This window comes from Labeo rohita, chromosome 14 (assembly GCF_022985175.1).
Source record: "Labeo rohita strain BAU-BD-2019 chromosome 14, IGBB_LRoh.1.0, whole genome shotgun sequence".
In the NCBI taxonomy this organism is placed as follows: domain Eukaryota; kingdom Metazoa; phylum Chordata; class Actinopteri; order Cypriniformes; family Cyprinidae; genus Labeo; species Labeo rohita.
The window spans coordinates 10,770,428-10,792,655 of NC_066882.1; the positions used below are offsets into that span (position 1 = coordinate 10,770,428).

At 38.0% G+C, this 22,228-nt stretch overlaps 1 protein-coding gene across 1 annotated transcript in view; it reads right to left on the bottom strand.

The window, feature by feature from the left end:
* The window catches only part of pdgfc (platelet derived growth factor c), a 59,249-nt gene that overhangs the window by 6,751 nt on the left and 30,270 nt on the right, over nt 1-22,228 (bottom strand). The window contains exons 2-3 of the mRNA XM_051128371.1: nt 16,561-16,756; nt 7,993-8,173 (exon numbers count right to left, since the gene is read on the bottom strand). Of these exons, the coding sequence (XP_050984328.1) occupies nt 7,993-8,173; nt 16,561-16,756 (377 nt within the window). The remainder of the gene's footprint in view (nt 1-7,992; nt 8,174-16,560; nt 16,757-22,228) is intronic.

Consider the following 22,228-nt stretch of genomic DNA (forward strand, 5'->3'; position numbering starts at 1 on the left):
GGTAATCTTTAGCTTTCGCTAACTGTCATACGCATAGTGTAAGCTCCAGTAAGAATATGCTAGTCTCACGAGAACCAAGTTTTGTTTACAGCAAAGGAAAACGAGTTTCCTCTTGGCTTATATTGATATCCTGCGACATTTTTCTTTACAAATCCTCAATTTGTACTTTTAAAGCAGAAGTCCACTTCCAGAACAACAATTCACAAATAATTTACTCTCCCCCTTGTCACCCAAGATGTTTATGTCTTTCTGTCTTCAGTCAAGAGGAAATTATGGTTTTTGAGGAAAGCATTTCAGGATTTTTCTCCGTATAATGGACTTCATTGGTGCCCCGATTTTGAACTTCCAAAATGTAGTTGAAATGCAGCTTCAAAGGGCTCTAAATGATCCCAGCTGAGGAAGAAGGGTCTTATTTAGCGAAACGATCAAGAACAAAATCAGCATCACGTGACAGCCCCATAAGATGAACAAACGACGTGAAAAAACGGAAGACTTGAAACAGGTGAACTAATTCCAGTACAGAACCTAATAGGATGTTGCGCATGCATGACTGAACGAATCACTCCCCGAGACGACTCGTTCTTCCTGAGTCACATTAAAGATTCGTTCAAAATGAACGAATTGTTCAAGAACGACCCGTGGACGCGCATCCCAGAGCTAGTGCTACACGAGCTTTTGTGTTTAAAAAGTATACAAATTTTTATTTTTTCAAAAACAATGACCGATCGCTTCGCTAGATAAGACCCTTCTTCCTCAGCTGGGATCATTTAGAGCCCTTTGAAGCTGCATTTAAACCACGTTTTGGAAGTTCAAATTCAGGGCACCAAAGTCCATTATATGCAGAAAAATCTTGAAATGTTTTCCTTAAAAACCCCAATTTCTTTACGACTGAAGACAGAAAGACATGAACATCTTGGATGACAAGGGTGTGAGTAAATTATTTGTAAATTGTTGTTCTGGAAGTGGACTTCTCCTTTAATTAGTGACCGGTGTTTTGTTTTGCTCTTTCCACTGTGTTTCTGCCACGCTGGCTTTTGTCAACACAAGTACGACAGTTAGTGAAGCTAGAGATTACGGTTTATTTAAGTTTTAAAATATGGATTCTTTACTTACACAAATACATTCACTTCAGAAGGCCCTTATTTATCCCCTGGAGCTGTGTGGAGTATATTTTATAATGTATGGATGCACTTTATTGGATTTAAAAAACAATCAACACCCATTCACTGCCATTATAAAGCTTGGAAGAGCCAGGACATTGTTTAATAACTCAGATTGTATTTGTATGAAGGACACCTAGGAAGACTTGATGGAGAGTAAATCATGGGGTAATTTTCATGTTTGGGTGAACTATCCCTTTAAGTAAACTGTCTGGCTGTAAATAGTGCATTTCTACAAATTGTCAAATCAAATACTGAGTGAGCGCATAAATAAATAAATTAAAACACACACTTTGTGTGTACTTTAAAGTGACTGAAGAAATGATTATTTGTAAGCATTTGTCAGTGCATTTATAATATGCCAATATAGTACATTGCAAATCACATTAACACTTAAGGTGCTTCCTCCTACATATTCCTCTTATGTCATCATTATTCATAGCAGATGCATTGATTAAAGCTAAAACATTATCTGCAAGATAATGGCCTCATTTATGTCCTGTAGTCTGTCAGCATGATGTTTCAAATTGTTTGCAGGTTGTACAATGGCTTAGCAGATGGACATGAGCGCACAGATTCAGATGTCTGCCAGTAGCTTGTCAGAACACACATGAGAGCAGTCAGCTCTGTAGAAAACCAAATAACAGTGCAGAGGTCTCACTCAAAAATGTGGGTGATTCACTGTGGACGTATTTTGGTGAAGGCCAAGCTTGGTGGCATGCCAATCATACACAGTGGTTGTAAGAAAAGGAGAAGAGAAATGAAGCGACTGGAGTTTTTTTTCACACATCTAACTGAATTTTGAATAGGCATTGTGTTTGAAATGATACGCCTTATGTAATTCAGTAATCCTTGTGGTTGTCCTGAACTAATGCTACTGAGAAGGAAAGAAGGTCCGGCCAACAAAACCGCCATCTACAATTACTTTAAAAACAAGTAGCAACAACAAAAGCTTCTTCGACACAAGAGCATACTGCATTCACTCTGCATACAAACCTTGTTCTTTTGAAGAAAAGCTGTTCCTAATTTAAAATGCTTATAAAAAACCTGTCCTGAACTTAGTTTGGCCTCCGCAACCATGTCCCACTTTTGGTGCCTATGAAACCTGTTACTCCGTTTGGAAAGAAACATCCCTTGCCTTTGTTCTAGCCTATTTTGGTAAATTTAATGGCTGTAAAGATTGCACAAAGCCAGTGGAAATCAGCAAGCACACGCAAAAGGCATATTTCAGGTTGATTCAAGGAGGAAAACATCTATGAAATCCAGCTGGGAGCTAAAAGCAGCAGTCTAGTTCCTCAGACTTTCGTGAGAATCACAAAATTCTACTTATTTCCAGAGCTAGGTGCTGTTTTAATGACCTCTTCCCTCAAACCCTTACCAGCTCCCAAAGTCTCTTCCTGAGAATTGCAGCTGGGCCTCATTTTCCTCCTCCTTTCTGTGGTAGTGGTAAAGGGGAGTGATTGCTTGTTTAAACAGAGAGTGCAGGGTGCCCCCGTGATCCCAGGGTTTCCAGTAGCTGAGGTTGACCACAGAGAAACAGAATTTGGCTGTTCCAACATGGCAGCCCGCTGCCATCGTGTACAAAGCCGACAGCCAGTCAGCTAGGCCGCTCATTTCCCCTAGTTGCATCATAAGAGGGAATTAATGCAGGACTTTCAACCAGAAGATCTGAAGCATTCATTAAGATTAACCTCAATGGACAGGAAAATAAATAATAAAAAAAGAGCTATAAACACAGGTACGATAAACACTGTAATAACATCGTTAGGTGTTTTATGAGAAGTGCACTAGATTTGTGAACAGTCAGGTGAATTAGCAGTTCCACAATGAACAGTTTTACCCAACAAACAATGTTACAACATCCATTAATGTGTGGCTGCATGCCAAATAAACTGAGAATGCTGATCTCTGCAATTGCTTGATCTTATCCACTTTATGTGTTTGCGTAGATGGGTTTTATTGATATTCCATCCAGGGTTTATAGTTAGAAATGTTCTGCTCTTTTCCCTGAAATTCCCTTGTCAAGGCCTTGCAAATATAAATCACTCACTAAAATATAAAAGCAGCTATATACTTTTCAACAGCTATATATAGTTCCATTTATACATTCGTGTAATACATTAAATACTATCTGTGATATTACAGACAACAAGTTGACTATAGTTGTCTTTGTACTACAACCAAAACAAATGATGAAACTATTATCTGAAAGATGTGTGCTTTAACTAATAAAATGTTTCTCCACCCAATATTTGAATGATAAATTAAATATTTTTATTAGGGATGTGCCCAAATAGTGGCAAAAATGAATAATCCATTCTACGCCACTAAAGAGACATAGTTAGCCGCTTTTTTTTGGTTTAGTGAAAGTTGTTTATGAGTCCCTTGTTTGCCCTGAACAGGTAAACTGTCTGCTGTTCTTCAAAAATCCTTCAGGTCCCACAAATTCTTTGGTTTTCCAGCATTTGTGTGTATTTGAATTTTTTAATTTGAAGATCAGGGTAAATTTAACTTGTAAGTTAAACATGCAAGTATCTTCAAGTTCAAGTTTCAAGTTTGTTTTATTTGTATAGCACATTTACAAACAGCATGCACGGCTGACCAAAGTGCTGAACAGATGAAGACATAGAACACAAATATCAAACCACAGATACGAACCATAAACTCACAAAGAATTAAAAGCCAAAGAAATGAAATAAGTTTTAAAAGATTATTTAAAAACAGTTAAAGACTGTGCTGATCTAATATAGGCTGGGAGGCTATTCCACAGCCTAGGGCCAGCAACTGCAAAAGCTCTATCCCCTCTATGCTTTAACCTTGATCTGGGGAAAGAGAGAAGTCTTTGATTACCAGACCTCAAATTCTGTGTAGGATTGTATGGATAAAGTTGATCAGACAGATAGCTTGGTGCCAGATTGTTTATAGATTTAAAAACAAAGAAGAATTTTAAACTCAATTCTAAAATGTACATGTAACCAATGCAATGATTTCAGAACTGGAGTGACGTGATCAAATTTACATTGCCCTTTGAGGAATTTAGCAGCTGCATTTTGTACTAACTGAAGTCGAGCAATGGAAGATTTAGAAATGCCAAAATAAAGAGAGTTGCAGTAATCCAAGCGAGATGTACTAAGCGCATGGATGGCAATCTCTAAAGTTTTCACAGAAAGAAAAGATTTAATTTTGGAAAGGAGGCGTAGCTGAAAAAAGCAGGAACTAACAACCGCATTTATCTGCTTATCAAATTGTAGATTCTGATCCCAGAAAACACCTAGATTCTTAATGCAGGAAGAAGTAAAAGGAGCAAGATAGTCCAAATCAATACTTCTGCTCCCTGGATTCTGACTAGGGCCAAAGACTATAAATCAATGACTGTAAGTATCTTCTGTACCTTCTGAAGGGCAGTACTAAATGGAAAAAAAATATATATATTTGAGGAAAATAAAAAAAATGTACACATCTTCATTTTTTTCAAAAGTTTTCACCCCCTGGCTCTTAATGCATTGTTTCTCCTTCTGGAGGATAAGTGAGCGTTTGAACCTTCTGTAATAGTTGCATACGAGTCCCTCAGTTGTCCTCAGTGTGAAAAGATGGATTTCAAGATCATACAGTCATTGTTGGAAAGGGTTCAAATACACAAAAATGCTGAGAAACCAAATAATTTGTGGGTCCTGAAGGATTTTTCTGAAGAACAGCAGGTAGTTTAACTGTTCAGGACAAACAACTTTCATTCAGAGAACATCACAGTATTAGGAATCAGTGTTATTAAACTTTTGAACGGGGTAATTTTTATGAATTTAACTTTTTTTTTTTCTCTTATGGACTATATGTAAACGTCTTTTATGTGAAATGTCTTATTCAGGTTAGTTCTAAATAAAAAAAACAACACTCATTTTGTATGATCCCTCTTATTTTGGTAAAACAGTTAACATTTTGCAGATTCTGCAAGGTGTATAGAAACTTTTGACCTCGACTGTACGTGTGATTGCAAAAAGTGAGAACGTATTCAAGTGATTTCAATGCCCCACATATTAATATCGTCTCCCTGATGCCCGCAATTTATAGACAGTATAATTACCCAACAATATAACTGCGAGAGAAAGCACTGAAATTTTTTCCTAATTATTCCCATTACATGTAATTTCCTTTCTGAACACAGTATACTTTGTCTTCAGCGACAAACATCACCACAAAAATGAGATTCATTTTAAATATTGCTCACATTTACTACAACTACTGCTTTCTTACCTACTACACAAGCAAAATAAAGGAGGTCACAATTTCTTCTGTCAAAAAAGACCCAAATAAGACAGAGTGTGTAGGGAATCTAAGGAAGTTTTCTGCTAAATTGCAGTTTAGTGTCATTAACACCACTGCTGTCTTTAAACAATTCAGTTGACAGTAGGTGGTGCATGATGTGCAAATTAAACTAGGTATTAAGACATGCCACCAGAGAGAAGCTGAATTTAACGGCAGAGAAGATTAACACATAAGCTAACTAAAGGCTCTGTTGAGCATTTAAATGCTAGAAAAGAGATTTCTTCACTAAGAATTGTAATTCCGTGCACATTTTTTGTTTGACATACTTTGAAATTGTATTTTCGTGTTGTGCCTGGCATTTAACATCTTATGGTATCATGCATATGCTTGCATAACTGTAAGCTGAAATAGCACACAATCATAACATTTGTAGGACTGTCAAGCAATGTTTCATTAAAATGCAAAAGACTTATTTTTGGTTTGTTAAAGACCTGCTGTCACACATTCTCTGACATTTTATGATAACAATTTTGATGCTCAACACTGAAGATGTAACTCCCATCCTCAATTCTCCTGAATACAAATGCTTTGGTGAGCAAGAAAACAAACACTGTGCACTGTGAGTCAGGGCTGGAGGAGGCCCTGTTGGAATTGTAGGTTCCAGCTCAACATCCTCCTCCACAAACACTATAAATAGAGCTTGATTCAGCCACACCTTCTCTGATGCGAACTCGCTGTCCAGAAACCAGCCATAACACACCACCTCCTCTGCAATAATAGAGAACCGCTCAAAGAAAAACACACCACCTAATATAAAGAGTAGAGATTGTACTCATCTATCATTCTACATCCAAATATAATTCATTTTATATCTGAAAGCCAAAAACGAATGTCATCCAGGGAAAAATCCCTAACAAAAAAAAAAAGAATAAATTCCATGCAACTGATTGTACCATTGTTTAGAAGATCTCCTTAAAGCCAAACCGATGTTTCTTAACTCTTGTCAGATTTGGAGCCAGAGATGAACTAAAACAATTTCATGCATTTCCACCACAGAAAAGGCCTGAAAAGTGGCTCTTTACTGGTCAGCTGCTCAGTGGCTAGGAAGTTTGGATAATGTCCAGACCACAAAATGTTTTCAAAACGACAACTCAGTCTTGCAGAAAGGAAACAAAACAAAAATTGATCATTCTAAACTAAACAGTCCCAATTCTAAATAAAAGAAATTCACTACTGTTCAAATGTTTGAGGTTAGTACGATTTTTAAAAGTATATTGAAAGAAGTCTCTTATGCTCACCAAAGCTGCATTTATTTGATCAAAATACTTTTAAACAGTAATATTGTAAAATATTAAAAAATATATATTTTTTAAATATATATTTTAAAATGCTATTTATTCCTGTAAAAGCAAAGCTGGATTTTTTTTGATGAATAAAAAAAAATCTAAAAGATCAACATTTATTTGAAATAGCATTCTTTTGTAACAGTGTAAGTCTTTACTGTGACTGATTAATTTAATGTATCCAGTAGTGTATAACTACTTTTAGTACGATTGATTATTAAAATGTCCTCAAAACTCCCTAAGACGGTGAATGGCAATATTTTTGTTGGGAGGTAATGTAATAGTACAGTTACATCATTGTTCAGCGCTTAAATAAACGGAAATGCTGGCCAAGTCAGAAAATGATTGACACTTTCAATAAAAAAGCAGTACAAGATCACAAGGAAATGGCATATGGAAATGCCACATGTTTTTTTTTTCTTTAAAAAGAAAATTCACAATCACATTTGTCCCATCTAGTTTTGGTGGCCTAACTTACCACAATCAACACCAAAATAATTAAGTTTTAGCAGAACAGATACAGCCATTATCTACCAGGAGATAAAGCACACCTTTGTTCACCGGAAAACAATGAGAGCAATTTTCGAGCAACGTAGCAAAGCGTTCAGACACGCTCTGAAGCCTCAGTAAACAAATGCAAGGGAAAGTGGAGTCATAAAACTTTGACAGGCATCACACATCAAAGCCAAGCATGTCTATTAAATCATTTCAGGGGAATAATCCTTTTCAAATGTGCCGTGTGACGCCTGTCAGGGTGTAAATTAAAGGGAGGAAACTGAACCATGGCCAAGGTGGAAAACACCGTAGCCCGCCCCACTGTGGTTTTCACCACCACAAGAAGTGAAACATTGAGGAGAAGGTCTCTGAGGTAGGAATATGATTATAACTTGAAATTTCCAACTTAGTAAGTGCCATTTAAGGTTGCCAGGTCATTTTAGAGAAAGGGATGGTGATTACAGCAACAGATGCATTGTAATAAAACGGGAGTATGTTTTAGTTCTCAGGTTTTCTTTTTCTGGCCCTTTTTTAAGTGTCTCTTTTCAGCAAGGCTTACTGTATTTCTCATAAACATCTAATTATCCTTTGCACACTAATATTAAAATTCATCAGATGGGGAAATAATAAGGGCCATTAGGGATTAACAAAAAGTTTTCAGCAAAAACACAACCAGCCCTCTCAGTAAATGTTGCATTAGGGAGGAAGAACATGGCGCATGAGTCACTTCTTACCTGCTGAAGCAAAGAGTAGCGGATGCAGAATCCTGGGTCAGAGGGAAAATATTCGTCGGAGACGAAGCGGATCAGGATCTGGTTTCCCTTAGACACCTGGGGCCCTGGAACCATCTCTGAGCCACACCAGCGACCCAACACCACGTCTCCGACAGGCTCCTCCACCTCCACGTAATCATACCTACAACAGCAAAGTACATCAAGAACATCATCAATCACTAGCCTTCATGTCTGTTTACATTCATCTTGGATGATTTCATCATCAGTGGTTGGGAAAGACAGATCAGCACTTGCGGCCTTTTAGGAGCGTATTTCAAGAGAAAGGCTCTCTGACTGTGTGACAACAAGCAATTATAAACAATAAAACACAAAAAGCTAATTGTTTGAGTCAGGAGCCTATATCAACAGTCATTTGGATTGGATACATGCCATTAGTTGTTGATGTGAAACAATCCAGAGGAGCATTTACAAATGTGGTTTAACTGATTGGATGTCAAAACATTTTGAACGCTGTTTACATCTGAATTTAGCGCTGTCTCGTTGGAATTGGATTATCTTAATCATCTACACTATCGTTCAAAAGTTCAGGATCAGTGAGATTTTTTTCCCCAAGAAAATTTACACACTCAGAATGTAGGCATTAAAGGAGACCTACTATGTCCATTTTACAATATGTAATACAAGTCTCAGGTGTCCCCAGAATGTCTCTGTGAAGTTTCAGCTCAAAATACCCCACAGGTCATTTATAGTATCATTTTGAAAATGCCTGTTTTGAGTCGTTTTCGTACGCATCTCCTTAAATGCAAATGAGCTGATGCTCCCCGCCCCCTTTTACAGAATAGAGCTGTACCTTTACAGCTTGTACCTCAGATATTTTGCCAAAAAAACAACCGTTTGGTTTTGATTATCATGTCTATTGCGCTAAAATCTTGCATTTTAAAGCCATATCAGTTTAAACTTCTGATTTTCTGAGTGCACACATCTGAAGTGCACACACACAGAAAGTGACTGTCACACAGCATGCCAGTACTCTTTCATGTCTTATTGCACTTAAACTGTCAAATACACACAAGTTTATGTTAAAACACATAAGTAACAAAAAAAAAAAAAAATTATAATAAATCACACGTTTACATTAAATCTGTGTGGCGGCAGCTCAATATACAGTAAATAAAATCAATAAATCCACTGTTCTCTTGTCTTCTCTGTGACTGGGACTCTAAGGCCGCATGTCCACAAAAGCGGTTTTCCCCATGGCTGGCGTATTTTATTCTGTTGTTCTCAATGGGAGTGTCACGTTTTTTTAAAAAACTCGGCTGCGTGCCGAGCATTGAGCGTCTTTTCGCGTTAAGCGCTAAGCGTTCGGGCGTTTTTTTTACTTGCCGCCGAGAGTTGAAGTATGTTCAACTTTGTGTAAAACCAGGGTTGCCAGGTTTTCACAACAAAACCTGCCCAATTGCTACTCAAAACTAGCCCAATCACATTTTGAGATCGCGTTCTGGGGGGTAAAATGCACGTTTTTTTGGCGAGGTTCCCCTGATAAATTCGCATTCCAGGTGCTAAATATCACGTTATTGGGGTCGCTTCAACCCGTGGACATGAAAAACAACTCACAAAGGTGTTAAAGTAACTTAATTGCACAGGAAAACCAAGGACTTGGCAACACTAAGTAAAATGCTGTGCTCATCACATGTCTTTTCTAGTTAGCTAACCTATCAAAGTGGAGGAGGGGACGGGACTACTAATCACCCTGCTCGTACTACGACCAAGCGGCAACCTCCCGCTCTCTCTATTGACACCAACACGGAAGTGACAAACTCTAATTCATCGACTGGCCGCTAGAGACTGGCTCCAAAAGGGAGTCAATCCCATAGGCGCCCCATGTTAAAATGTCCAACTTTACAGCAGAAAAAAATATATTTACAGCCTGGTACAAAAAGTAGTTTTGGTCTATATAGGTAATTTTGCCCTTCATGTCAACTGTGAGAGAGTGATTTTTTTATAACTCATATGTTTAAATTATATTAAGCCTTAAAGTTCTGCATAATTTAGGGCGTGGCCTCTTGAGTGACAGGTGGATATGTGCAGATTAAGGGGCGGTAATATTATAATAAAATCCCTTTCTACATCACGGGAGAGCGAAATCTGAGCGGCTTCTTTTTTTCACAAGACCGGCTTACCAAATTACCAAGTTACTGGGTTGTTCTTTTTCATGTTTTCTGGATTGATGGAGGCACTGGGGACCTGATTATACCACTTAAAGATGGAAAGAGTCAAATTTTCATGATACGTCACCTTTAAAATCATGCACCTTTAGAATCATGTGAGGGTCATTTTTGACACCTTCATATGATCGCTTTTTGAAGGCAGCTTAGATGTACACACAAATGCTGCTTGCAAAGTCACTAACTGATAGGGCAGCGAGGCAAGAATTCAGCTGCCTAAGCTTTCGAATGTAGTCCCTATCAGAAGTACAGGCTCATGACAGGAGCCCAGAGGAGCAGCAGCATGTGACAATGCGCACCTGATGCTAATAGTGCCTCATCACTATTGCCATAAATCCAGCATCATGTCCTTCCTGTTGGCCACCAGCTCCTGTCACATGCATGGACGTGGGGAAACAACTAGCTTGAGATGATCTGAGGGGAGGCTAATGCTGTTGTGTCACAATTTCTCACTGTCCCCTGATCACTATCAGCTCTAAAACATCTAAGTGTAGGTCTAATGCTTTGAGGGCCTCCACAGGGAACTATGGCAATGAAGCTATTTACGGACACACTATTAAACACAGACATTCAAACAAAGCCAGTGAGGAAAGATGGGAAAAGTAGAGAGAGAGAAAAAGGATACTGAGAGAAAAACGGAGCTAAAGCGCTTGGGAGAAAGTGAAGAGTGAATAAGATTAAAGGAGGGCTACAGACATGTAAGCTCATAAATTATATTTATCTGTATTTGATCTCAAGCTAATATGCTAACGCATTAGGCTTTTCATAAGCTACAATAGCCGTGACCTAGAAATCCATTCTCACAAGCATTTAATGAACTGAATAAGCTACGAAGCGAAGCACGGCTAAATGTATTATCTCAATCACCTTTATGGCATTGGCGTCCACAGAGAACATGAGAGCTAAATCCATCTATTATTATGACGTCTAAAAACATATTAGATTCTGGGACTACTCAGGTATCCCAAATCGGCACGCAGCAACTGAAGAATTGTTTTGTACTACACCTGCTTCAGGGAAATCACATTTAATAAAATGATATAAAATTAAGTTTACTCCAAAAACACCATTTAATTGATGATGCTGTAACTTTTTAATACACATACACACTGTACCTCTATACAAAAGTACCTATACAGCAAAAATCATGTAGTGACACATTGGGAAACTGAAGTCTAAGAATAAACAGCACTTTTTGAAATAATAACCTTGTTTATTTAAACTGTCTATAAACTAACTGTTTTAGCACCCTGTTTACTTAAGGAATCATGGCAAAATATCTAAAACTGAAAAATTGTACAAAAAGCTTTTGCACTGAAATACCAGATCCTGAAGTGGCGCAACTTAAGTGAAGTGAACTCACCCCTTATGTCTCTCGTGGCCTTCTTTCAGGCCTTAAATTACAGTCTTTGATGCAACTTGGCCTGAACGCAGTGGCCTGAGCATTTTTTTTAATAAAGGAAAGAAAAAAAAAAAAAACAGCAGTGTTGAAGTTGTGTTATTCCTGCCTGCATGGCCTCAATGCCCCTGCAGTGTTCAATAAAGGCTGGTTTCAGTGGCCGCAGCCAAAGCCTGGTACTAATTATTTGATTGGACAGGAATACTTTCCCGTTCCCTCCACGTGCCAGCACAGCCGTTTGGCTTTCTGAAATCATTGTTTACGCTCTACCCAGCCTGACACTAACGCTTCAAACCACATTCAGTAAAAACAACACAGGTCGTCACGCACTGCACTAAAACGAAGACACACTCGCTGGTTAAACGGACACTGAATCCCTGATTTTCGAACACATCCAGCTTTGATTTTCACTAAGCCAATACACAGAGCAAAAGGCCTGAGGGCTGAAAGCTCTCTGATGAATCTGTGTAGATAGATACACCTGTAGATGTATAAGAAAAATCAGTGCTATTCAGTCTACGTCAGTATAAACATTTTGTGCACACAACATAAAACATATACATATGTAAACTGCAATTAGCCAAAATTAAATGTTGTCATCATCACGCATTAGCAAATGAATACAACATACTATCGATGTTTCATTTTGTCTGTGTCTGTTTTACCTCAGAAGACCACAAAGCAGAGGGGTTCGTCTCATCTCAGCGACACTTAAGGCAGATGGCTCATCAATAATGTAATGTGATTTTACTATTACCAGGTTTACATGCATACATTCACTCCACAGAAGCCAAAGTAGGACAGAAGCATGAAAGAGACGCAGCTATCTTTTAGAAAATATGGCACGGCATCAAAAAACAAACACTGGGTTGTCTTGAGTGCTTTTAATACCAGAATGTTTAAACAGAATGCTTAAAAACAAGCTGCAATGAGATTTCAGCTATTAGTGTTGCAAATCAACCATAATGCTATAGATTATGGCAAAAGATACTGATAACAATAATATTACAATTTAAAAATATTTATTAAAGTACTGTAAAACGATTAATTGCGATGACATACATAATATATGTATGTGTACTGTGTATATTTTTTATGTATATGTGATCCTGGACCACAAAACCAGTCTTAAAGGTTGCTAAAAAAGACCTACAAAGTTACAAATCTCAAAGTCCACTCCAAAGGGAGATATTTCGGTTTAAAAAAAATTCTCTTTCCAAGAACTACAGCGAATGGCTCCTTTGGACTACAGTGTTTGTTTTCCGCATGCAATGATGTCACAACGCAGTCCATTAGAATGTCATTAAATTAAATCCCACCTAAGGAAATTCGAATTGTTGGGGGGTGGTATAGGGACGAGGTGGGGGACTAGCTCCCTTTAGCGTCATCTTTAGCGATGCAGTGCGGAGAACCGCTTCAACAATCCGCAGCGCTTTCTAGTACACCCCCAAAATAAAATCAAGACTTTGGAAAAGAGCGTAATAGGACCCCTTTAAGTAGCATGGGCATATTTGTAGCAACAACCACATTACATTGTATGGGTCAAAATGATTGATTTTTCTTTTATGCCAAAAATCATTAGGATATTAAGTAAAGACCTTGTTCCATGAAGCTATTTTGTAAATTCCCTACCGTAAATATCAAAACTTAATTTGTGATTAGTAATATGGATTGATAAGAACTACATCTGTACAACTTTAAAGGCGATTTTCTCAATATTTAGATTTTTCAGATTTATAGATTTAGTTATATCTCAAGCAAAGCACACATCAATCGAAAGCTTATTTATTCAGCTTTCAGATGATGTACAAATCTCGGTTTCAAAAATGGACCCTTATGACTGGTATTGTGGTCCAGGGTCACATATAAATACACACACAGCATATATATATATATATAAATGTTTTACTGTCACTTTTGAGCAATTTAATGAATCCATGCTGAATAAAAGTATTAATTTAAATGCAAAAATATTTTACTTTGTTTTCCCTCAAGCATGCTTTACCCATTAGGAAACTAAAGTAAACTCAACAGAAACACTTATTTTGAATATTAACACACTATTACACATGAGATATTTAATGCTGATGCTTTGTGAATTTTAATTTGTTCAAGTTTGAGAAGGTCTAATAGATTAAACTATTATGTTTATTGATTCTATCAGTCTGTAGAGATGAAAAATGTCCTTGTCTATTACCATAAACCTCAATGATAAATTCTCCTATACATTAAATATAATACTGTTGATCACAATTCGTAATAGCTTGGATGACTGAATCTTATTTCTTACGTGCCCTTTCAACACCCTTCGGCTTTCCATCAAAGACAGACCTAACATTGTAAAATTTCCTAAGTAGTACAGAAAATCTGGCCCAGTTTTCTTATCAGTCTGAACAAACACACAAGATGATGAGAGTTGTCTGCAGTGGCCTGTCGGCTCTGGGCTGGGCTTTGCTGGAGGCGGTGTGATAGGATTCAGCACGCATCTTTATTACAGCTCAGTTGCTTTGATTCGATCCAAACAGAAGGGCTTTTTTCTTCATTAACTGGCATAAGATCATCATACCAATGTCTATTAATTCCTTTACTGCTTTTCAATATGTGGTTTCTCTAATTAATTTTAAAAAGGAAAGCATGGAAGTTGTGCTAAGTGATAGGTTACAAGTACATTTGTATGTATATGTGTATGTGTGCGTGTGTGTGTTGAGAGTGATAATGACTTTAAATTATGTTTTATTGCTGGTGAAATCATACAGAACTAGTCGCTGCATGGCTGCTAGGTATATAAAACTTACCACATACGCACACAAAAAATCCTTCCAGGTCAAATACACTAACTCACTACAAATATCCCAACCCTACATTTGTTGCTCAAGGCCACAGCCTGTGATTTTTAACAAAGTGGACAAGCAAACACAGATTTACAGCATCACTGTTGGAAACTAGGAAAGGGTTCTGTCCTATTATGTTCACCTATCTGTATGATGTGTCTATGGGCAGATTTATACTTGCAAGCCTGCATCAAAAAAGAATGGATGCGGTTCACTTCATACACATTCCTGAGAATATATTTAATGTGTGTAAAAACTGTTTTCACTTAAGCCACACATGCTATTGGATAATGTTAACAAAACAGCAAAAGTATAGACATAGCAGCATTCAGTCTGACTACATTTGCTACATTATACCTACTTTTTTAACCAACTACTGATGGCCAAAAGGCATTCCTTCTCATTTGATATCAGAAATGTGTCACATTAGGGAAGTAAAATGGGTCGTAAATGGCAATTTAGTGACTTTAAGATATAAGATGAAGATATTGAACCAATAACATTGTGTTTAAATTCAGAAGGCCAAGGGGTCCATTAAAGCAATAGTTCACCTCCAAAATAAAATTTGCTAAATTTTTCACTCTCAGGTTTTTCAGGATGTAGACAAGCTTGTTTCTTCATCAGAACAGATTTGGGGAAATTTAGCATTACATCATTTGCTCACCATTGGATCCACTACAGGGAATGGGTGCCGTTAGACATCAAGAGATGTAATGCTAAATTTCTCAAAATCTGTTCCAATAAAGAAACACCCTCAGGCCATCCAAGATTTTTTTTAGGTTAATTAATTATTTTAACCAAAACAGTGTTAATGTGCAGTTAACATGAAGCCACTAGGAGGCGGAACACACATAGCTGGCAAGACTCCAAAGGTTTGCTAACAAACGTGTATGAAAACACATTACGTAATTGATTATTGACAAGAAATAAAACTATACTGATTTACTGTGAGGACAAGAACACTATGCCGCAAATCATTTCACACATAAAGCTTTTTAGACAATGAAGAACCTTTCACAGGTAATGTGTACAAGTCAATAGGGCATTAATTAAAACAGAATATCCTAGAAAAAAACATTAGTATTTATCAATATCTGGCAGAGGTCTACAAGCATTTTTTCCGCATGAAACCACCAGCTATGGGAAGGTCATCATCTAGATTCTGGGAAGCAGAAATGCACAGATGTGCACGTCTGCAATCGATTGCACTGTACAGCAAAACAGAGGCATGAACAGAGGCCTGGAAGGAAGGAAGGAAAGCTAGCCTGTAATTGAAAGGGTCTTTAATGTGGATTGGCTGGCTGGGCCGTGTGTGACCTACACTGTGTGCGAGTGTACGTCTGCGATCGTACGCGTCTCCAGAATCTCAAACAGATGCTACGGACTTACATAGGAGACTAGGAACTAAATATGCACAAAGTAGAAAGGCCTGTACCTTATGTCATCGTATCAGTCATGGAAAAAATAAATATATAACGGAACGTAATCACTCTAGGGGTGGGCTTTTCATTATTCATCAGCCTTCTTGCGGCACAGCAATCTCCCAAATGGCCTCCTTTCGACTCTAAATCTTAAAAAATGGACTCGGTCACAACAAGCACATACATCTCCACTGTATTTCCCCCTCCTTCCCCACATACACTTATACTGCTGCATTGTATATGGGTGCTTTATCTTACGTCTGACCCTGTCAAAAGAGTGCAATGGATGCCTGATGCTGCTTGTTTAGTAGTGCCGATTTGTCGCGTAACACTAAGCAAATATTTGAGCGCCTGCAAGGAAACACTTGGGCATTTTTCAAGCTCTCAAATCTTCTAAATCTCCTCCTCTCTACAGTTTCGCTTCAGCCTTATATTACAGCCCGTCAGTTTAAATCAACTGCCAGCTTTGACTTGTACTAGACAGTCACAGCCCTGAAGAACCATTAAAAAAAAGTCAGAATAGTCATGATGATTACATAAATAGTCTTATTACTAAATAGTTTTATATAATGAAATAATTACAGAATAAATGCACATTTTCCAACTTGAGCACACCTTCATGAAGTGCCAACGTGCATGTGCTAATGTGCATGCGAGGTCTAGCCAGTGACCAAAAGGTCAGGGCTTCTTACTTGCAAATGCCGTCTTCGGCGTCCTCCAGGCCAAAGCGAGGATCAAAGGTCAGCTGGATCCTGGAACTTTCTGTGACTGCCACCAGCCGCCACACTATAACTGTATTCCGGGGATATGTGTTGGGGAAGTCGGGACTTTGAATAATTCCATCCCCAGTGACACTGAGGACCTTCTCGTGTTGAGACTCATGCACTCCTACAAAACAGAGAGAGGGAAAAAAAAGCGGTTTATTAAAACCTTTTTGAACCTGCATAACACAACAGAGTGGAGAACACATTGTGCAGTCATTTCTGAATAGTTCTTTCCTTTTTTCTAGATGCAAATTAACATCAAACCGGATTTAGCTTCTGCTGCATCACATTAAATCCCAAATAATATGGATTATGCAGTGCACTGTGCGAGTACTTAATAATTGATCACACAAAGACAGGATGAACCAAATTCAAGACTTCTGTTTTATTGAGCATTGATTGACTGCAAACCTGATAATCACATTAAGGCAGCGATAAAAGGAAACTACGAAAATGACTTTGCCTTGTCAATACCATAAAACCAGCAGAATGATGTTCTACCATTTGCATACGCTTGTGTATCAAAGCAATAGTGTGCTTTGATGTTGCTTCACCATAAAAGCTTTCTGTTATAGATCTAGATAAGAACGATCAATCAGCAGCTATAAAGTTTAATTTATAGTGACACAACAGCTGGCAATGACATTCCTAGTTGTAGGAACACCATTGTTTGGGTGGAGGAAACTTGTGAAGGCTACTAGGACAGACTGTTCTGCTACAATCAATTGTATCTTTAAGAGCTCTGATAGTTTAACAGTTCAGAGAAATGCAAGGCCAAAGAAGTCATTTCGAGCTCAGTGGTTTAGTTTAGTTTACTGAGGTAAGGTATGCCAAGAGTTTAGTCGTTTAAAGTTCAGAAATGATTACATACTGATTTACTTGCTACTTTGTTATGACAAGATTTACACAGTTGTTCCTCCCCAGAGGAAGAAAATATAATGGCTTCCTCAATACAGCACAAATAAAAGCATCTTCTACCTGCAGCTTTGCCAGGAAGGAAAAACAAGCTCATAGAATATGATTTTTAACCAGAGGTCATTGCTCTTAAGACTTAATCCATGTTTCACACTTTTACTCTGGGTTAGTAAATCAGGATTTGAGATGTCACATTCTGTATTTGTAAAGTTGATATGCCTATTTGCACATTTATGAGATTAAATCATTGATTGGACAAGTACAGCATGTGACAGGCACACAAGTTTATAAAAACACCTGTCCATCAGTACAAACATTGCCATGAAAGTCTGGTGGTTTGTTATCATAGTTCAACATTAACAGATTTCATTCAGACACAGAAACTCAGTTTGTGTGTGAATGTACAAAGTGCATGAATATTTAATAAGGTAACCACTGAGGTGTTATAATTAGTTGCCTGTTCGTTTCAACATCACAGTGTTTCACAGTGTGTAATTTTATCATTCAGGTTTCATAACCCAGGGTTAAAGGGATAGTTCACCCAAAAAATGAAAATTACCCCATGATTTTATCATTCTCAAGCCATCCTAGGTGTATGCGACTTTCTTCTTTCAGAGGAACACAATCGGAAATGTCCCGACTCTTCCAAGCTTTTTATAATGGCAGTGAATGGCTGTTGAGATTTTGAAGTCCAATAAAGTGCATCCATCCATCACAGAAAGTACTCCACACAGCTTCAGTGGTTAAGAAAGGCCTTCTGTAGTTCTAGCTCTGTAGTTCTGTAGAAAAAGGTTTCGATTCACTCCAGAAGGCCTTTATTAACCCACCTGAGCTGTGTGGAGCTCATTTTATGATTGATGGATGCACTTTATTGGACCACTGACTGCCATTATAAAGCTTGCAAGAGCCAGGACATTTTTTAATAGAACTCCGAATGTATTCATCTGAAAGAAGAAAGTCATATACACAGAGGATTTCTTGAGGGTGATTAAATCATGGGGTAATTTTCATTTTTGGGTGAACTATCCCTTTAAATCAAAACAATCTGGCCCTTTACCTGGTGTTTAAAAGGACATTAAGCCAGGGTTAAGTGGGGTAAGAAAAGCCTACAAGTCTTTTTACATGTGCTGATGCACTACAGCCAACATTTCACAAGAGTTACATCACAGCAAAGAGAACTAATAAAGTACCAGGCTGAAAATACTGTTCCAAACTAGGTAGAAGCCATTCTTAGAACGGGATGTTTGTTTCCTGTCCAATAAAATGTTATTGAATTCTGCAAGAGGATTGAAATCTATCTTATCCTGTTGTACTAGGTTCAGAAAAGATGTTTGATGCAAACAGACAGCTGTTGAAATGCAACACCAGTGCTGGTTTTTACAGGCCTGTCACATTCAGAGGCCACCCAAGGGAAATGCACACAGATTTTCTTTCACACTCCACTCCCTGAACACACACACATACACGGCTCCCTCAAGTTGTCTGGCAAAGCCAGAGTGTCAATAGGTATCTTGATCTGTTACAGCGATGGTACAAGATCTGTAATGCTCTCTCCAGTCTTTCTGAACTACATAACACAGGAACTATACCTCCAGCATTTTCCTGTGCTGTATTTATAGACATCAATACACAACGGATGATAAGCTATCAAAAAAAATGAGTCATTGCTTCCTTTCCGGCAAGCGCTAATTATCTTGGCACAATGGGGGTCCAAAACAGGTTGACTTTCACTATATGGACAAATAACATTTTTTCTGTATTTTCACAGAAGAAAATAAGTCATACAGGTTTAGAACAAAATTAGGATGAGTAAATGAGTCTTTTTTCCCCCTGTTTCTTTCTTTATTTTTTATTAGGATTGGTGAATGACTTATTTATTCCCTCCATGGTCTGGATGACAGATCCCATCACAAGCAGCAGTTAATGCTGAATGATGTTTCAGGAGTCACTGGAAGAAAAACGACTCAACCACTGGGGTTTTGGAAAGTTCTGGGGAACAGCTTTAACCCCTGAGGTGTGTCCGCAACCACAAGAGATAGAAATTCGATCACATCTGTGACTGAAGGAAAAAGCAGAGAGCAGGAGATAAAAAAGAATCTGTTTAGAACATCAAAATTCAATATGTTTGACTAAGACTCTGTGTGACTTGTTTATAATAGGCAGGAGGAAAAAATTTAGAGTGGAAAAAAGAAAAGACGACTGATATAATTTCTCTCTGTAAACATGACAGAGACTGCTTTGATGTCTCTTTCTCATGTCGTGATTAATTGCACTCGGGGGAGGAGATGTGAAAGACAATACACAAGTCACTTTTGAACAGTCAAACTTTGTGCACATCCAAAAAGTACCCTCCTAAAAAAACTGCACTCGGCACGCAGTAACCTGGCATGCCCTGCTAACTATTGCCCACGTAGAATAGACACATTGTCAATGTTAGGGAGGCAAAGCAAGATCACTCATGCTCTCCAGAGTTGAGGAGCATTTTGTGTGAAACATATCCAAACAAAAGAGCCCGAGGCCCGTAGAACAGTGTTGAACACCTCAGATCTGTTTGCAGCACAAGCCTAAACCCTTTATAGACTCCGTTATATAAACAGATCAGGAGTCGGCCGCAGCTGCCAAGGTCTTTGAAGTCCCTTGAAATGAAAAAGAAAGGGCCTTTCCTCAGCATGTTACAGCATTTGCCCAGCTGACTGACAGCTTCTTGTCAAGCTCTGTATTAATGTTTATAATTCTCTTAGGTTTCTGGCATTAAGACAGGCCTTCGCTTATTGAGGCCTGTGACTGTAAGCTGTTACAGGTTCTTGGAAGGGGGGGATAAGGTGCATTCCTGTTCTCAAAATGCTAATGTAACAAGAGCAGATGTAGCTGGTGTTTTGCTGGAAATAAAGTGGACCATGAGTCGGTGTTCTGCATCATTCAGAAATATTCAGTCTCAATTAAATTTAGAATATCAATTCAATTCCAAAACAAGCAAAGAGGATGCAAAATTGCCCATATTTAACTAGAATTACCTTCCCTTTTATGGACCAAATAACTTGAGAATGCAGCTGGCAAATGCATTCTATACACACACACACACACACACACACTCTTAAACATAAATGTTCTTTATTGCCATCTATGATTCCATTAAAGTTATAGTTCACCCAAAAAGAAAATTCTGTCATTAATTACCCACCCGCATATCATCCCAAACTCTCCAAAATGGCACTAGGGTGATTAAGTCCCTAATGACATCGTAGGGCCCTTGCCGTCTATGGACGCTTTGAGAGCTCTCGGATTATCAAAAATATCTTTATTTTGGCTCCGAAGATAAACAAAGGCGAATAATTAATGATATATATTTTTATTTTTGGGTAACCTTACTCATCCCTTTAAGAATCTTTAACATCTGTGGAACTTTTCTATTGCACAAAAGGTTCTACACAGTGTAAAATTTTTCTTTTAAGAACTCTTTACTAAAAGGTTCTTGGGGAAACCCAAATTGTTCTTTGGACATGCAGTGAAAAACCTTTTGGAAGCTGTTTTGTCAATAGTGTACAGTGCCTTGCAAAAGTATTCATACCCCAATTATTTTTTTTTATTTTTTTTTATGTTTTGTTCTGTTGCAGCCTTTTGTCAATTAAACATCACTGCAACACTCCACCAATCCGGTCTTTATGGCAGTGTGGCCAAACTCAATCCCCTCCTCAATGAAGACATCTGAAAACCCACTTGGAATTTGCGACAAAGCACCTAAAGAACTTTCAGATTATGAGAAACAAGATTCTCTGGTCAGATGAACCTCAATTCCAACCATCATGTATAGAGGAAACCAGGCACTGCTCATCACCTGAAGAGTACCATCCCAACAATAAAGTGTGATGGTAGCAGCCTCATGCTGTGTTGCGGTTTTTCAGCAGCAGGGACTGAGGGACTCATCAGAGTAGAAGGAAAGCTCAACACAGCACAAATATAGAGATAGCCTTGAAAACCTAGTCTAGAGCATTTAGAACCTCAAACTGGGCAAAAGGTTTGCTGTCCAACAGAATAATGACCCGAAGCACACAGCAAGAGCGGCTTTTAGACAACTCGAACCCAATCAAACATTTCTGGAGAAACCTGAAAATGTCTGCCATTCAAGCTGACAGAGCTTAAGAGGTGAAGAGGTGAGGAGAAGAATGGCAGATAATTGCCAAATGCAGATGTGCAAAACTTGTCACATCATACTCAAAAAGACTTGAGGCTGTAAAGATGCTTCAACTAAGTACTTAAGGGTATGAAAACTTATGCAATGAACTTATTTTAGTGTCATGCTTATTAATTTGCAAATTGGTTTTGTGCTTTATCATCATGGTGAAAAAAAGTTACTTAAAACAGTTTAACACAAGGCTGCAACATAAAACGTGAAAAAAAAAAGAAGGGGTATGAATACTTTTGCAAACCACTTTATATAGGTATGATTTATCAGACTAAATTATCTAATTGTTTGTTTTCTTGCAAAACTCAAAAACTCTCTGTGTGTAAATGCACTTAATTCAAGCTCAGTAAAATTCATCTTCCTGTCAATCCATTTCAAAATGAACTTTCTGAGATGCAGAGGAAATTAAATTTATATTAAAAAGAACCAATACATTTTGTGAAACTTTGGATTTAGTAACATTCTGCATCTACAACCCCAACAAGCCACTTTGAAAGG